Source organism: Lissotriton vulgaris, chromosome 7 (genome assembly GCF_964263255.1).
Source record: "Lissotriton vulgaris chromosome 7, aLisVul1.2, whole genome shotgun sequence".
In the NCBI taxonomy this organism is placed as follows: Eukaryota; Metazoa; Chordata; class Amphibia; order Caudata; family Salamandridae; genus Lissotriton; species Lissotriton vulgaris.
In genome coordinates this window covers 684,917,528-684,936,590 of record NC_141695.1, presented here as the reverse complement: position 1 = coordinate 684,936,590, position 19,063 = coordinate 684,917,528, and the positions used below count along the sequence as shown (strand labels likewise).

Here is a 19,063-nt window from a genome sequence, read left to right as displayed (position 1 = left end):
TACAAATCTTTGATTGATATGGTTGGGTCCAAATTGAGATGGCATGGTAGGACAAATAATAATAGAGCCTGGATGCAGCCTGAACATTTACCAGTGGCTGAGCTTTATTGAAGCATTCTATCCATCCTTTTTTGTATACTTCAGTGTGAGGCCACTACAAATGATGGCATCCCCCATTGGATGATACTGGTGCACATTTAGCGCCACCATGATCCATGTTACAGAAGTAGTGGCAGAAGTGCCTGCAGCCCCTTTTGTAATCCCAAAGTGCTCTGGGGGCACAAAAAGAACGTTATGATGACTGAGTGTGCCATAAAGCAGCTCAAAAGCTGAAGTGGGCTTCTCAACAGGTAATCTTTACCGGCTTGTGATGATGCATGTTATTTAAAGACTAGATGCATTAAACAAACACACTTAAAGCAGAGTCAATGAACACAGTACAGTTATTTATTGAAATACTTGAAAAGATTGGTGATGAAAAATATATGTTTATCATGAGAATTTAAATTCATTATATTTATTTTATCATTAAAAAAGTGCTACTATAACCTCAACTATCTAGCTGTATAACATATTGCACACATGAAACGTGTGCTATCGTGGAATAATGTACTGTATCCTAAACGTGTGACTTACTGATGATATTCCAGGAGGAAATAAAGAGATGAGAAATAAAACAGTGACCTTTTTGAAATATAAACATTTATAAACTATTTTCTACTTGACAAACTTTGTTATAAAATAAAAAATTTCATAAAATCAAAACAGCACAGAATAACAATCGAGTTTGCTTTCCATTTGTAAGCGAACATTCCTAGACAGGGCTTTGGATACAATTAAACATAACAGGTACAATCTATATATGTTTATTAAATCATCATGGTCACTTCTTTCATCGGTAATATTCTGTGAAAAATAAGTCAGTGACTAAACTAAATGTAATTCTGCTGGTAAATAACTGAATGACAGCTAGCTCAATGACATAGTCCCCGAGAGTGTCCCAAATAAATTAAATGAGTGCATTCCAACGTGTACCTGCAACTGTATCAGGAAAGTTACACACAGCTTCCAACATTTATGAAGAAAATTGTGTCTCTTTTTGGGAGGGAATTTTTCATTACTTGTATATATACATTATTTACAATAAAGTCTCCTTTGGCCTCAGTAGACCGGCCATTTTAGGTGGCGGCCCTGAATTCGGATCTATCGCTGCCCAATACTGTCAAAATAAGCTACTGTTTAAAACCCTTTGCAATGAGAATTACAAATGACAAATAAATCTGCATATATAAATACATGAACATCTGCAGCACGCGTTAAAGCATTTCGAATGCACATCAAAGTTGTTGTTCATTTTGGTGAGACGAAGCGTTTTTCAATCATCGTTGCTTTAGCAAAGCTTTGTACATGGCAAAGCCCAACACTGCAAAGACGGTAGCACCAAAACTTGCTCGAAGCCAAAATGTAGAACTTTTCAGATCTGTCTGAGTCACGTGCCTACAATAAAACACAAAAATTAGTTTATCTTCGTAATGTTTTATTCTTCCCAAACAGAACAAAACTGTTAGAACAGTATTACACTTGCTAAACGTGTCATAATAGCCAAACATATCCCATTTCTGAGGATCAGTCAGGTCATAACCAATTTCCCTTTTCCACTGTTCCAAAAAATCGATGACATGTGAATGCAACAAACAAATGGTTAGAATCTTTAGGAATGACTAATGCATTCTTTTATCTAAACACTCAACCTACTCGTAAGTTGGTAAAAAACACACGGGCCACATGAAAGGAAGTAAAGATTACACTGAAACAATTATACAATGTCATTATGACCCTACAACATGATCAAGTGCAACTATGCAATGAGCATAAGCGGATCTCTTTAATACGATGACGCGGTTTCATATCATACCGGAATATGCCACAAGTAGGGGCCAGCACCCCACTGGCTCATAATAAGCTAGAGAGGTGGGAGTGGCCTATGAGCATCCCTCTAGTGCCAACCTAGAACATACAGTCCTAAACATCTGTTCCACTCCTATTAAAGGCAAGCATCTGTACTTGTAGTGTCCCGCCAGAGGAGGAGAATGGCAGAGTGAATGAGAAGATAATATAATTAAGAGGACTGATTCAATCAAAAGGTAATTAGCTGTTCTTTTGTCGATCGGACACGTGAAGGAGCAAACACGCTTAAAACACTGACAGTGAGGTCACAGAACCAAACTTCAGCTTTCTAACTCCAAACCAGAGTTTTGTGTGTAAGAAGTATAGGGAGAAGTATACATAGCTGTTGTACATATTGCCCAACAACCGTATTTTGAATGTTACATTTTACCTCATTTTTGTAGCACAAAGTCTGCATTTTACAGGGTCTCTTGTAACACATACAATCTTGGCCCTGTGAAAGTATGCAAACATATCTTCAAGCAAAGGCGTCTCATTAATCAGATGGTAGCTAGTGATGCAAGACATGATTTCCTTTCAATGGAGATCTTAGAACCTAAACCTACAGAAGAACCACCAAATGTAATGAAGTACCATGGAGTTTTAATCACAAGTAACGCGGTCAACATGGAAACTAGGAGTTCTCTTCATATTCAAGTTGTGCACAAATATTAACTGGAGCTTATAAGAGGCTGATTGGAATAAAGGCCTTTGAAGGTTGTATCTTGACTAATGAGAATAAGGGGGAAAAAAGATGCGTTCAAGGCATTATGTCACTATGGCATTGAGGACCTCCGAAGAAAATACCTTTTACCATGTGGATTTGAGGACATCTGCACCTGAATTTGAACTCCTAGGGGAAAGTGAAGAAGCCCAAAGCATGCAACTAGGACCAGGGAAGGGAATGCTACTGTTACAAGCACTGTGTAAGAAAGATCAACACTGGCCTTTTGGGGAAATTTATTTTCTGCAGTCACAATATGGAGTTCAGAGGAAAGGTATTACTTCCAAAGAAGCAAATCTCGTAAGTTTACAGAATCCTCAAAGGGAGAAAATCTCAGGATATTGAAAACCATAAAACACAGATAAGAAATTATTTACTAGAAAACTCAAGCACTACAGAACATGGTGAAATATGGCACTAAATTAGATAACGAGAGTATTACATTTGCTGAACAATGTAATAGAATACAGAAAATTGGTACTGTACAAGAGAAAGTAGGGGTCAAGCAGGTTGCAGGCAAAATACATAATGAGAAGCCGATGCATAGTGAACAAGATCCGTATCAAAATATTCAGAAGAAGGCAAGGGACTCCTGGTTGAACTCTTTGAGCACTCCCTCTTCAAGTCACTTGCACAGATGGAGGAAAAACACACGAGATCAAAGAATTGAAGCTGACTGGAAACCGATCTCATTTCTGCTGCGGTGGCAAGAATCCTTGTACCGCTGGATCAGCATTCACACAGATAATTCTGATTCAAATTTAGACTAAAATAACAAGTATGATGGAAGACGCCTAACGAGACAACCATGTGCACGGAGCTCACCTTAAAGTTTATATGCCTGGAAGAAAATATATCTGGCCATGTACTAAGTGGGTCATTATAATAAAAACTTTGTATTATTGGGTCAGGTGTCGACTGGACCGAACGTGTTCACTAGCAATCCCAGGGCAGTGCTGCAACCATGTATTCACTTGAGCAGTCTTCAAAAAATGGTTTGCAATCATCAAGCATGTGTGTGCACGAGGCAGAAGGAACAGCATTATACACCTGCGAAATATTGGAGTCCAAAATCTGAAGGAACCTGTCAATCAATTAGATACCAGCACAGGTCAATAGATAATTGAGAAAAATGACATTTTAAATCATGTGTTCCAGGTCATGTCTACTGAGCAGAAGAATTGTACCTGCAGACTTGGGGTAAAGTCTGGAACACGGAGGGTGATGTTGGAGGAGGAATAACAGATGAGCATACCCTTCAACCACATTGTAAGCTCCAAATAGGAAAAACAACTCCCAGTTTTTATAATGACCAATTTCAATAAATCTAGAGTCGCTGCAGTATTTATATAAGAGAACCAAAGTTGAAAGTACAAAGCATGATGACTGTTAACGACAGGAACAATACCATTAAAGTTGCTAGGTGGTTTGCTGCTTTTAACATTTTCGTACAATGCGCGGTTTGTATGCTGTTTTTAGGCAACTGTGGATCGGAGGTCTGCTGTTGCTTCAATGGGTCTTAGTTTTGAGAGAGCGCAAACTGACCAAAATGTAGAAATGCATCACACTTACACGTAGTAAGCACAATTCATGAAGAGAAATGCCATGAGTGCTGATAGTAACTACATCTATATTCTGAAATTATGTAGTTAACTTAGAGAATGCATATAGAAGTGGAACTAATGAAGACATGAGTGCAATGTATAACTTTATTAGATGTGATTAATCATGGTCCATGTTAAATGTAGCTGCTAATAGGAAGATGGCGTGCTATGAGCACAGAAAGAGACAGGCCTCATGCATGGCCATGACAGAAGGAATCAGATTGGTATACCTTTTCATTTCTTGGACCGCACTCATGTTATGATTACATTATATTATTTAGAAGGACTATATTATATAGATGTGAGTTCTTTTATTAATTCACAATATGTGATACTATGTGATTTTATTCAACGTGAATATTCTTGAATCTATGTTGTGCAGTTGTCAAAATGTAAGATGGCATACGGAAACGTAGAACGTGGTAGGCCTCAGGGCCTGAGCAAGGCGGGAGGGGGAAGGCGACTGAAATATACAATGTGGATTGCACTAATGTTTAGAATTAATGAGTAGGTTTTTGATTTACAGATGTGTTTACTTAATCAGTAGAGTAAGAGTATTAACATGCTGACAATTAAAAGAAGAAGTCGAATATTATAAAACTATTGTAGGGCTGGCAAGCTTTAAATGTTGATTTACACGTATTAGTCTGGAAAGGGGAATGTTGTGACGCAGGTGGAAAACCATAAGATTTGGGACTTGGCTCCAAATGTCTGTCTGGAAGAGAAAAGGGGGTATTCAAGTATTAAAATAATGAATAGAAACTTGTTCTTGAAATGGACCAGACATGTAGGAGGGTTCCGGAATGTTTAAGGGGTATCAGCGGGCCGGAGAAGCGTCTGAGAAGCAAGGTCGACTCTAACCGCAGGGCCTCATCATGGAAACAGCCAGAAGCTACACCACGTGAGGGGCGTCTCACGAGGGGCGTCCGAAATGTTGATGTGTTTTTGTATTAGGGACAGCACCCCTGGGTGGAGTTGGAGCAGACGCCTGAGGACCCAAGAGAGAGCGGATGGGTAGGCAGAGAGGGGTCATGACTGGAGAACTATAGGTTTTCACCCAGAGTTCGAGAGTGGGTGACTTCCTTTGGGAGTCATTCACTGCTGACACCTTTTGATAGGTTGAGACTTGGTTAAGTAGGGATACCATCTAGTGCAGGGTAGGGAAAGCCTAACCTGTATTTTCCTTCCGCCTGTAATGAGCGATAGATTTCAATACGTGTCTATGCTAACGGCACTATTGTTTTTAGAACTGGTATTGATAGTTTCCGTTGTTCGACTGAGGGCTTTCAGAGAACACGTGTATGTAGTTGGGCCCGTGTATTTGGTGAATCTCATCTTGAGATGCTTGTACTTACAACTTATAATAAACCTTTGAAAGCTAGAAGTTGTTTGTGATCCTTTGAAGCAGAGTCCTTTACTGGGGGAACTAACTTGGTAAAGATCCACTTTATTTCTCAATGACAGGCAATAAAGGTTCAGTCGACCAGATCGGGGGTTTAGATCGATAGTGATAAGGTATTGATCAAAATCTCAGTCCCATCAGTTGGTAGCTATAGAGTATGGTTGCCTTCTTGAGGAAGGTGATCTAGGCCAGGTTAGATTACCCCAAGCCCCCTAGAGACCGATGATCGGAAGAACCGCCCGTGGAAGAAGGACCGGATGACGTGAGACAGAAAAGCAGCAGTATCGGTCGAGAGTGAGTATAAAGGGTCATGCGTGTTAAGATTGCGGTGTTTTGTATTATATCTATGTTGTAATGTTTGGCGGAGTTGAATGACTGTAGAGAGACTGTGGAACAGGTTGTGAGCGCGCGCAACCGGTGGAAATCTTAGGCTCAAGGAGAGCTTAAGTGGTTCGGGTGTATCGGACACCCAGAAGTAATTGTTAACCAGGGTGAAGGGGGTCATGAGGTACTAGTGACCACTCGAAGGACCAGATAGGGGGAGTGAGTGCGCGAGTAACAGACGCTGGTCGGAAGTTACTGTGTGCGTAAAGAACCTATCAGAGTGACGACAGACATCTCGTCAGTTGCGTTAATAATTACAGATAGACTGTGGACGTACAGTCGAGGGAAGTGACCGCTTGGTCGGAAGTAGTCATTTTTCGGTGTATGAATGGGACGCATGCATGACCGCGAGGAGAGCTGAGAAAGGAGGGGTGCTGCTGCGAAGCGGAGACTAGTGACGTCAGAAGGTGCCGCGCTGGGATTGGTCGGCCGGTGAAAGACCGCGCTGCGATAGGCCAGCTAGCGAAGTCGCGCTAGGATTGGTGGATTGTCATCAGGAAGTAAACAGTGTATTCAAGCTGGAAATCTTGCGCATAATTATGAAGTGTTTTAAATGGTTAAAAGCGCTGTTTAAAAGAGAACGTAGGGGATCGTATGAAGGGGAAGAAGCCCCGCCGGAGGGTACGCCAGCTCATTACATGGGGGTAAATGTTGGGCTGCACACGATTCTGTGGATCTCAGAGTGGAGTAAGATGACAGATGGAAATGAGGAACTCACGTTCCCGAAGTACGGGACGTATAGATTAGAGGTGCTACACAGATTAAAAGCAGTTATGACCGCTACGAGACCCTTGCCTAGACCAACACAGTTTGAAGCCCTTAATGCATGGATTAGGGCAGCGCATGAAAAGAACATGAACAGACGCCAGGAAAGAGTGAAACGCTCGGTAAGAGCAGTACAGGATGCTAAGTGGGATGAGGATGCTAAAAGATGGAGGGCGCATAACATGGAAGTAAATAAATTGTATCCAGTGTTAGAGATGCCCGGAAATAGAAGCCCCCTAGAAGAGGATGACGAGAGCGAGACAGAGGATAGCCTGATAAACAGATTATTGACAGACAGGCCGCCTCCGTATAACAGAGCAGAAGGGGATGCCGGGAAAGGGGGGGGCAATGAGGGAGAGCATGGGCCGCTTCCCAGTTCCGATTGGGATCCCGCTGCAAAGAAAGAACTGTCCCAGCCTAGCCAAGTGCAACAGGTGGTCGGGAGGTTTGTGGTACAAAGAGCGCCGGAAACAGCGTGTGCCACATCCTACGCATTACCTGATGCACTACAGGTACCTGTTACCATAGGTCCTATAGTGTCGGTATATGACCCAGACAGGGTTAGAGGGGAAGAACGGGTACGAAGGGACAGAGAAAGAGCAGAGATGGCAAGAAGGAAGGATACGATCAATTCCCCAAGTCAGTTGCCGATACCAAGAGATTGGAGCACCCCAGCACACACAACAGGCGATCTGGGGGATATTAGATGGCCAGAGGATATGAGGGGACCAGGACGGAAATCTTTTCAGGAGTTCAACGAGTACATGAAGAAATGGGATGAGGCAGTTGAGGCTCAAAAGAACATTATAGCGGCAGAAGCTGAAAGGGAAAGTCAGGACAGCAGAGCCCGGACTCACTGCGGGGCTGAAGAGAGCAGTCCGGAGTGGGACGGAAGGGAGAAGGACAGTAGGGGATTCACCCATTGGGCCCGGAGTGGAGGTAGATCAAAGCTGGAAAATGGGGGCCCTGAGAGCGGGGGGGTGTCTCCCCCGATACATAATGAAGAAGACAGGAGGGCTCGGGAGTACAGGGATAGCTTTAAGTGTATCCACTGTGAGCCCAGCAGGAGGGAACAGAGTGGGAGTTGCGAGAGGCCGTACCATAGTCCTTGCGACGACGGACATGAGCGTAGCCAAGGGAATATGGGAAACCAGGAGGGATCGTATCAGATACTGAGTGATACGAGGCCAAGGGAGAATGGAGACCGAAAGCAGAGTAGTAGAGAAACTTACTGTGAGAAGAGAGGAGAGAATGGGCAAGGTGAGAAGGGGGGTAACAGGCCCGTGTTCCATCACCTTCCAAGGTCGGATGGCCGAGCCTGGGATCTGGAGAGATGGGAACAAGAGAGAGCACTCCCCAACTCTCCAGAACCCAAACGTAGGGCCCGGAGTTGGGATGGGAGAGATACCTGTCAACCTCCCTCGAAGGAATCATTGCGAGCAGAAATAAAAGCCAGAAGGCTCGATGTCTCCAGCTTAAAGTCAGATCTGGATGACATGGTAGATGGTACTCTGCCCTTAGAAAGAATAGACATGTATGAGCAGGATGAAATTCTGTTCATAGCAAAGGACGTGACTCGAAAGGCGAGAGCAACCCATGAGAAATTAGTGGAATTAGCAGGCAAGTACATGGTAGACCTGTCAAGAACCAAAGCCTTACAAGGCAACCACAGGCTACATTACACAGACCGAGACCTAGATGAGAGGCGAACCATCGGATTGAAAACACACATAAAGGAACTGATCACTGGAATAAGGACATGGAGGGCCCTAGATAAGTGGGAAGAGAGGTGGTCCAAGAGGGGGACCGTCAGGAGAAGCACACTTATGATGACACCAGGAGGACAGCAGGGAGTAGAGACATACCCTTTGAGGGAAGTCGCAAATGGGACCTACGTCCACGTCCCTTGGAGTAGGGGGGATTTAGCTGCTTTTACCACCTCTTTCCCCAAATTGCGGGAGAACCCAGTGGAGTGGTACAAGCAAGTTGAGAGATTTGTGAAAATCTCAAAGGTCCTATGGATAGATTTAAACACGCTGTTTGACATAGTAGTACCAGGAGATTTGTGGACCGCATGTAAAGTTAGTGCTGAGTGGCCCATCATAGAGCCAGACAGAGACGCTAGGACTAATGGGCCGGCCGAAAGTGTGATGGCAAAATTCGAAAGAGTAATGACGTGGCTGAAAGAGAAAGTGCCAATGCAAGACATAGATTGGGTAAAAATTGACCGAACCAGACAGGAACCCAAAGAGACAGTACATGAATACTATGAGAGATTGCTGAAGGCGTTTAAACAGTATAGCGGTCTGGATGTAATGGACCCGAGGGACATAGGGCAGTTCGTGTCCAAATTTGTCCTAGGCCTGAGACCGGATATCAGTTTAATGATCCAGCAACACCTGATTTGTTGGCAAAACAAACCCCTAGACGAAATACTGAGGTATGCTAGGTACTGCTGTGATGAAATAGACTCCAAGGCTAAGAAGTTAAAGGAGAAACTGATGGTGGTACAGATGCAGGCAGCAGGGAAGGGGGGACAGCAGCAACAGCAACCGGGAACAGGTACTGGAGGAAAGAAACAGTACAGCCAGAACAAGGCCAATGAGGAGAACTCCACCTTTAGACCAAGGATAGATATAACTACCTTAAAGAAAACAACTAGGTGCCACCAGTGTAACGAGGTGGGACATTGGAAACGCGAGTGTCCCTATAATGTTGAGATAGGAGACCAAGAGGTAGAAGAGGAAGAGACCCAGAGTGCACCTACAAAGGGGATAACGCAATACCAGGGGAAGGTGCTCAGAGGGGGGCCTCCTCCCCGAGCCCAGTTCCCGCAAGCACCCAGAGTAGGGACTATGGGTAAGACATACAGACAGATGCCTCTGTTTGTAGGAGGTGAGGAATGCTATTATGTGGACCCACTAACTGGACAGAGAGTGGAAAGAGATGACTGCATCCTCGGGGCAGCTCTGGAGGTAGACCAAAGAGGACCCTATGTTGAGGCCGAAGTGGCAGGGTTCCCCACGACATTCCTAGTGGACACAGGAGCCACTCGATCCACGATCAGATCAGCCGCAGTTCCAGGACTACCCATGTCTGGGGAGACCATACAAGTGGTGGGGGTCGCTAACAAGAGAATGACCAGTCCCTTGACTGAGCCCGTGCAGGTGAAAATAGGGAAGTACAGTGAGGAGCACCAGTTTGTGGTTTGCGATTCTAGTCCTGTATGTCTGCTAGGAAGAGACCTTTTGTGCAAATTGAACTGCACTATATACTGTACTCCGCAAGGAGTGGAGGTACTGACAAATGATGATGATGCCGACTTTAAAGTCGCCAATTCCAGAATATGTGTGGAACTATACCCCACTTTGACAGTAGACGAGCTACCCTGGGATCTGAGAGAGACAGTTGCTCCGGAAGTCTGGGATTTCACTGGGGAAGAGATTGGGTTGGTGAAAGGAGTAGACCCAGTGAAAATTGTAGTGAAACCTCATGCTGAGTTCCCAAGAACACCTCAGTATAAATTGACACCAGAAACGATTGCAGGTATACAACCCGTGATCGAGTCCATGATTAAACAGGGAATACTGAAGGAAATCGTGGGTAGTCCATGTAACTCCCCGATTATGGGTCTGCAGAAACCTAATGGGAAATTTCGGATAGTGCAGGACCTCAGAAAGATTAATAACATAGTCGTTTCATGTTGTCCAGTGGTACCGAATCCATCAGTGATACTGTTTCAGATACCGTTCCAAGCGGAATGGTTCACTGTAATTGATCTTTGCCAGGCTTTCTTTTCGATCCCTTTGGACGAAGAGAGCCATTTTCTTTTCGCATTTAAAATAGAAGGTCGCGTCCTAACATGGTGTCGTATTCCTCAGGGGTATACAGAGAGCCCATCGATCTTCAACCAGCTCCTGAAGAAAAATCTTGAAAGTCTAGTACTGCCCCAGAGGTCAGTTCTGGTCCAGTACATAGACGACCTCCTTGTGGCGTCAGAGACAGAGGAAGCTTGCAGGGTAGACTCTATTGCCTTGTTAAATCATCTAGCCGAAAATGGGCATAAGGTGTCCCCGGGAAAATTGCAGTACTGCCTGACAGAGGTACAGTATTTGGGACACAGAATTGAGAAAGGGAAACGGAAGGTGTCACCAGACAGGATAGAGGCCATCATGAAGATGAGTGCGCCTAAAACGCAGAGAGAAGTCAGGATGTTTCTAGGAATGGTGGGATACTGTCGTCAGTGGATCGCAAACTTTTCACTGAAAGCAAAGCCCTTACAAAAACTGACGCACAAGGAGGTGAGTGATCCGGTACCATGGGACAAAGACTGTTTGATGGCGTTCCTGCAGCTGAGAGAGGACTTGTGTCGTGCTCCGGCTCTGGGAATGCCAGATTACGATAAACCATTCTTGCTCTACTGCTGTGAGAGAGAGGGATGCGCGCTGTCTGTGTTAGTCCAAATCCATGGGAATGCCCGTAGACCAGTCGCTTACTTCTCGGCTACTTTAGACCCAGTAGCCGCAGCGTTGCCCGGATGTCTCAAATCCGTTGCTGCAACCGGGGTCAGCATTGAGAGGTGTGAAAATATAGTGATGGGGCACCCGTTAGAGGTGCATGTGCCCCACTCTGTTGAATTGTTGATGACCAGGACTAAAACTCAGCATCTGACGAATAGCAGGCTCACGCGCTATGAGCAAGTCATTCTTGCTGCAGAGAACGTGACCCTCAGGAGATGCTCTGTTTTAAATCCTGCTACCTTAATGCCACTTCCAAATGATATCGAGGATGATGAAGAATGTACAGACCATGACTGCCTCGATGTGACTGAACTATGCACCAAACCAAGACCCGACATCGTAGATGAGCCACTGACTGACCCAGATGAAATTTTCTTTGTCGATGGCTCATGTGTAAGAGACGAAGTTGGGCAGTTAAGAGCAGCTTACGCTGTTTGTACAATTACTGGAGTAGTGGAAGCTGGATGCCTGGAAGGAGTACACTCCGCTCAGGTGGCCGAGATTATTGCCCTGACGCGTGCTTGCCTGGCAAGCAATCAAATCCGAGTCACCATATACACTGACAGTCAATATGGTTACGGGGTAGTTCATGATTACGGGCAGTTGTGGTCTCAAAGAGGTTTCATGACTTCTTCAGGCTCTCCCATTCGCAATGGAGAGTTTGTGCGCCTATTGTTAGAAGCATTGCAATGTCCAGCAGGTATTGCTGTTGTAAAGTGTACCGCGCATACCAGAAACATGGACTTCGTGTCACAAGGCAATAGATATGCCGACGAAGTCGCACGGTATTGCGCGGAGACAGGATACTCTTTCACAGAGGTGGAGGTGGGTGGAATAAATGTAAGGACTGAATTAGCTATGATATTAGAAACTGTTGATACTTGGGACGAACTGAAGGAAATGCAAGAAAATGCTCCTGACTGTGAAAAAGAATCATGGCATAAGGCAGGATGTGTGGTGGGTGAGGCCCATTTCTGGGTTTCAGCAGATGGCAGAGCAGTGTTGCCCAATGAGATGGTGAGCCCAATGGCCCGACAAATACATGGTCCTGTCCACTTAGGAAGAGATGCTATGCTGAGAGTGTTTAGACAGACCTGGTTTAACCCCAAGTTCAGAGTAGCAGCTGAAGCAGTGTGCCAGCGTTGTGTGACGTGCCAGCAGTTGAATGTAGGGAAAAAGACACCAGTTGCACTGAGCCACATAGGGAGGGCAGGAGGTCCATTTAATCGAATGCAGATAGATTTTATCGAAATGCCAAGGTGCAGCCGCCTCCGTTATATCCTGGTGGTTGTTTGCGTTTTCTCTAGATGGGTTGAGGCATATCCTACACGCAGGTGCGACACCCTCACAGTAGCTAAGATATTGCTCAGGGAGCTTATCCCGCGCTTCGGGGTGCCGGCCTCTTTGGAATCAGATAGGGGAACGCATTTCAACAGCTCGCTTGTGAAAATGATTTGTGCAGCTTTAAATATTGATCAAAAGCTGCATTGCAGCTATCGACCAGAGGCTTCAGGAATTGTGGAGCAAATAAATGGTACCATCAAGGCTAGGATTGCGAAGGTGTGTTCATCAACATCCTTGAGTTGGCCTGATGCGTTGCCATTGGTCCTTATGAGCCTCCGTAGTACCCCGGATAGGAGAACTGGTTTGTCTCCTCATGAGGTACTGATGGGAAGAGCAATGAGGTTACCTTCTGTCCCAACTGCTGCATTGATTAGCATCACAGATGATATGATCCTGGACTATTGTAAGGGGCTGTCTGACGCCATTCATTCTGTGTCCCTTCAGGTGCAGGCTGCCGAGGTACCATCGTGCCAGGACCCTTGTCATGACCTGCTTCCTGGGGACTGGGTCCTGGTGAAGAAACACGTGAGAAGCAGCTGCTTGGATGTTCGTTGGCGTGGGCCCTTCCAGATCATCCTGACCACAAACACAGCCGTGAAAGTGGGAGGCCTGCCCAACTGGATCCACGCGTCGCACACGCGGAGAGTTCCAGCACCTCTGGAAGAAACAGCTCCTCTCTCGGATAGACGTCCAGCCGCGGACCGAGAAGCCACAGAGGGGGCTAGCCAAGCTGTAGAGGTGCCAGCGGAAGCAGGGAACGAATCTGACCAAGCAGAGGACGGTCAGTACAACAGCGAGACAGACGACGCTACTGAAGGAGAAGGTAGCTGGGAGTACGAGTCAGACGCTGACAGGTCTGGCAGGGAGCGTGAAAGAATAAGAAGAAGACGGAGTAGAAGGGTACGCGGAGAAGCTGATTGGCCGCAAAGAAGGAGCTCTAGCCTAAGGTCAACTCCGGAGAGAACCCTTCCTCCGATATCAGAAGACTCAGACCCCGAAGAAGGTGCTCAGGGCGCCGAAGCACCGGAGTTGAGGAGGTCAAGAAGAGTGCGTGTGCCTAACAGAAGATACTCCACCCCCGAGTGGACATATCTGGTGACAGATGGCTTCGAAACCAGTGACAGGGAGGATCAGAGCGGTGGTGGTGTCCAGTTCTGAGCCCATCGTAACAGTGGAGATAAGATTGTTAGTGCCCGGTGTCGAACAAGAAGGGTCACTAACATTTATGCTCCCCCGTCCTCCCCGCCTCAGCAAGATAAAGGACATGTTTCTCACAGAATTGCAATTCCCTGATTTTGGTTCAAAGATATCAGCCGCAGAAGAGCACAATCTTCGTTTGGAAATACTGAACTTTGCTGTCGAAGCTGCAGGCGAGCGCCTGATAGTGGATGCTTAAAAGACTTTGTAAATAAGCGAGAAGAAAAGAAGATTACCTAGCGCCCAGGAAGCAGAGAATCTTAGGGACTTTCCCTGAGTTGGTGGAGAAGGGCTAGGGTTGTCTATATTGAACTATAAAGAACTTTGCGGAGAAGGTTGTCAGCTTCCAGTTGTGTGGTTCTAAGGAAAAGGAGTAAAAGAGACTGTAAAGGAGAGAAAAAGAAAAGAACTTTGTGCTAAGGATAAGAGAGAACTACACTATCTGACAAAATGGAGGCCGGTACTCAGAACCGCAGAGCGAAATGCATAATAGGTACACTAATAGTAGGAGTGATAATACTAATAGCTCTAGTAGTGACAGTCTCCTATGTAAAGGGACGGGAGGAAGAGGCAAAGGTAACTGATGTGGCATCTGCAGAAGCGCTTACACCCACCATTACTGGTGAGAAAGGGGAAAGCACACACGAGAAAGCGTTATTGGCTGCAGAAGCCCGTAGATTACATGTAGATGAGTCCCAAGGTGACTTTAGGTCTAATGCTTACGCCAAATTACTGTATGAATATGTAGATGCCATGGAGGTCAAGGACTGCTATGTCTGCATGCAGTTGCCGGCATCTGTGGATGAAGGCATTCGTTATCATCACCTCCCGCTGACATATGGCATTACATGTAGCTTACTGCTTAGTATATTTTATGGGAGAGATAGTTTTGAGTACTATTTCTCCAATTATGACTCAGTGTTACCAGAAGTCCCAAATTATAAGCAAATGAACAAATGGGACTACTGGAAGAGTGAAGACAGATTGGCCAAGTTCTTCATTCCTTGGATTACATTAGACACTTCACATGCCCGCAGAAATAACCTGACATGTAAGGTGTCAGAGGTCGAGAAGAAGTTCATAGGGCAGGTGGATGATCGGAATAGGAGACAAAAGATTTTGAAGAAATCAGGGCAATGGAAAACGGATTGGACCGAAGAAGAAAAGGCACACAAGAGAAAGGGTAGTAGTGGTCCAATAGCTTTAGATAGAACGCAGAGAGGAAAGTTATGTCTCCATAGAGCCAAAACGTATTATGAAAATGTATACGTGGGAGAGGTTAGCTGTGAACATGCTTTCAATTTGGAGTACTACACAAAGGACTTCCTGAAGGGAATGCAAGCAATTCCAAATGTATATTTCGTATGTGGAAGAAATGCCTACGTGAAGCTACCTGATAATTGGTATGGCTCATGTTACTTGGCAATTATCTTCCCTAAAATATATCATGCCCAAGACTTAGAGATCATTGAGGGCAAGACATCATCGAGAGGTAGGAGGGATGTGAGTGCAGAAATGGTTGGAGATGTCTTTGGAGCTGTGTTCCCACTGCTGGGATTAGCCCTTAATGATGTTAAAATTAGACGGCTCGCAACAGTCGTCGACAGGTTGTCTGCCAGTACTGCTCAGTCCTTAACGCTGGTAGAAGGAGAGATGCAATCGATAAGGGCTATGGTTCTTCAGAACCGTCTTGCCTTAGATGTCCTATTAGCAAAGGAGGGCGGAGTCTGTAAGGCTTTGAAGGTCCAGGAATGTTGCACCTACATTCCAGACAATTCAAAACCCCTTGAAAAAGTTATTAGAAACATAACTGATATTCACAAGGAGATCGAAGACTTGAGCAGAGAAAATGTCTGGGAAAAGGTGGGCCAGGGGATAAGTGACGCAGGAGGTTGGCTCACCACCTTAGGCAAAAGCTTTGTGTGGAAAATACTGAAACCTATCATCATAATATTGATCTGTGGGATTGTGTTATGGGGATTGGTGAGGGTATTCAAATGGTACAGATCAAAAAGGTCAGAGAGAGCTCGGAATAAACAGCTGCAGAGATTGGCTGCCATACAAGATAGTCAATACCGAAGTCTGAGGGCTTTGGAAACACAGAAGCGAGTTATGCTAGCCATCACTGCAGTTTAAATGTTAATGATGACCCCGAGAGGTCATCAAAGGGGGGAACTGAGAGAGCGCAAACTGACCAAAATGTAGAAATGCATCACACTTACACGTAGTAAGCACAATTCATGAAGAGAAATGCCATGAGTGCTGATAGTAACTACATCTATATTCTGAAATTATGTAGTTAACTTAGAGAATGCATATAGAAGTGGAACTAATGAAGACATGAGTGCAATGTATAACTTTATTAGATGTGATTAATCATGGTCCATGTTAAATGTAGCTGCTAATAGGAAGATGGCGTGCTATGAGCACAGAAAGAGACAGGCCTCATGCATGGCCATGACAGAAGGAATCAGATTGGTATACCTTTTCATTTCTTGGACCGCACTCATGTTATGATTACATTATATTATTTAGAAGGACTATATTATATAGATGTGAGTTCTTTTATTAATTCACAATATGTGATACTATGTGATTTTATTCAACGTGAATATTCTTGAATCTATGTTGTGCAGTTGTCAAAATGTAAGATGGCATACGGAAACGTAGAACGTGGTAGGCCTCAGGGCCTGAGCAAGGCGGGAGGGGGAAGGCGACTGAAATATACAATGTGGATTGCACTAATGTTTAGAATTAATGAGTAGGTTTTTGATTTACAGATGTGTTTACTTAATCAGTAGAGTAAGAGTATTAACATGCTGACAATTAAAAGAAGAAGTCGAATATTATAAAACTATTGTAGGGCTGGCAAGCTTTAAATGTTGATTTACACGTATTAGTCTGGAAAGGGGAATGTTGTGACGCAGGTGGAAAACCATAAGATTTGGGACTTGGCTCCAAATGTCTGTCTGGAAGAGAAAAGGGGGTATTCAAGTATTAAAATAATGAATAGAAACTTGTTCTTGAAATGGACCAGACATGTAGGAGGGTTCCGGAATGTTTAAGGGGTATCAGCGGGCCGGAGAAGCGTCTGAGAAGCAAGGTCGACTCTAACCGCAGGGCCTCATCATGGAAACAGCCAGAAGCTACACCACGTGAGGGGCGTCTCACGAGGGGCGTCCGAAATGTTGATGTGTTTTTGTATTAGGGACAGCACCCCTGGGTGGAGTTGGAGCAGACGCCTGAGGACCCAAGAGAGAGCGGATGGGTAGGCAGAGAGGGGTCATGACTGGAGAACTATAGGTTTTCACCCAGAGTTCGAGAGTGGGTGACTTCCTTTGGGAGTCATTCACTGCTGACACCTTTTGATAGGTTGAGACTTGGTTAAGTAGGGATACCATCTAGTGCAGGGTAGGGAAAGCCTAACCTGTATTTTCCTTCCGCCTGTAATGAGCGATAGATTTCAATACGTGTCTATGCTAACGGCACTATTGTTTTTAGAACTGGTATTGATAGTTTCCGTTGTTCGACTGAGGGCTTTCAGAGAACACGTGTATGTAGTTGGGCCCGTGTATTTGGTGAATCTCATCTTGAGATGCTTGTACTTACAACTTATAATAAACCTTTGAAAGCTAGAAGTTGTTTGTGATCCTTTGAAGCAGAGTCCTTTACTGGGGGAACTAACTTGGTAAAGATCCACTTTATTTCTCAATGACAGGCAATAAAGGTTCAGTCGACCAGATCGGGGGTTTAGATCGATAGTGATAAGGTATTGATCAAAATCTCAGTCCCATCAGTTTTATCAATTCCAGTTCTGTTACATACAATCGTTTTCCACGTATGTCCCATTTAGAAAACAGACTTGTCATTAGCAAGTGACTAATACTGTTCCAAGAGCAATACCAATTATGAAAGTGCCTGGTATACAGGCATTAACAATGCTGAAAAGCAATCCAAGCACAAGACACTGAAAACACAAAGATTAGCAACAATTAGAAACAAACAATTGCTGATATCAGGATACGAAAGACAGTGAAATGGATATGAGGTGGGGAAACACAGAAGCTACGGCCTCCCAAGCTTTGTAAGTACCTTGTGAGCATGCCCAGTTAAATGCCACCAACACATACTCAAGTAGGACAGCTTACTATCTGATCAAAGTTACTCTTATTTAATTGCTCTCTCTTTTGTTTTTGGTGCGGGACAACAGTGCACAAGCAGAATGCTTACATACACACGATTGTAGGTTACTTTCACAGAGAAATAAACATGATCCTGTCTCAACTTGTGGTGTGTTACTAGCAAAGCTACCAAGTGACAGGATTAGTACTCAAGAGTCGAAGGAATGTCAACAGTACGGTTCTACACGGCACACAACCTGCTATAACCAATTTACATCAGTACATAATTTGATTATCAAGAAGGCTTGCTTCATAATCTAGATGTACACCTCCCTACAGAGAAGCCTTTGATGTTGCTGTAAGGGCCATGTCTACAAATATTTGTTAACAAAACATTATATAAACAGCTTAAAGTTCTAAAGATACTTTTTGTGAATACAAAACCACAAAACATATTTTTGAAAATGGCACCTCTCTGAATATTGCCTAAGGTGTTTTTATTTTCTCATGGTCAACAATTGCGACTTTGTAATTTGAAGATGGTTACCTGTGGTTTAGTACATGTGGCTCAAGAGAGGACTCCATGAAGACAGAATCTTCGATGAGGTGGACGGCGTGAACTTGTTGAGTAATACTGCTCTCCTCGTCTGCCAAGAGCATGGCGCCCAGTTCGTCTACACCATGCCTTAACCTTTTGTACACATGCACAGTATACTGGTCATATGATGGCTCAAAATAGCAGACGATTAAACGCTGGCGCAGTTACACCCCACATCTAACTTCCAGCCTTATCCTTTTTACAAGACATGTTTCACATACAGCGTGTATGATCAGTTGACATATTTCTGGAGTGTTCATTAATTTGGAATGTGATCAATAATTGTTAACTTTGATTGTAAATGTATTTATGTGTCCATGTATTTTCTTGCTTTGTTAAAACTATACACTCACCTCTCCCTGTTGGAGAGTAATTTAAGCTGTGGATCATTAAAGAAGTGTATGAATCCACTAAGAGTAAGTTGAGCATCAGCACAACACACACTCGAGAATTCCCG

At 44.4% G+C, this 19,063-nt stretch overlaps 1 protein-coding gene across 3 annotated transcripts in view; it reads right to left on the bottom strand.

Moving 5' to 3' along the window:
- Positions 1-425: 425 nt before the first annotated feature.
- The window catches only part of RHOT1 (ras homolog family member T1), a 671,689-nt gene continuing 653,051 nt past the window's right edge, over positions 426-19,063 (bottom strand). For 2 of the 3 annotated variants that reach the window (XM_086930896.1, XM_086930895.1), the window contains one exon: positions 426-1,497. In XM_086930896.1, the coding sequence (XP_086787022.1) occupies positions 1,380-1,497 (118 nt within the window). In that variant the 3' untranslated portion in view covers positions 426-1,379. Of the gene's footprint in view, positions 1,498-18,555; positions 18,700-19,063 lie in introns of all 3 variants that reach the window. The other variant, XM_086930894.1, reaches the window with a different exon arrangement.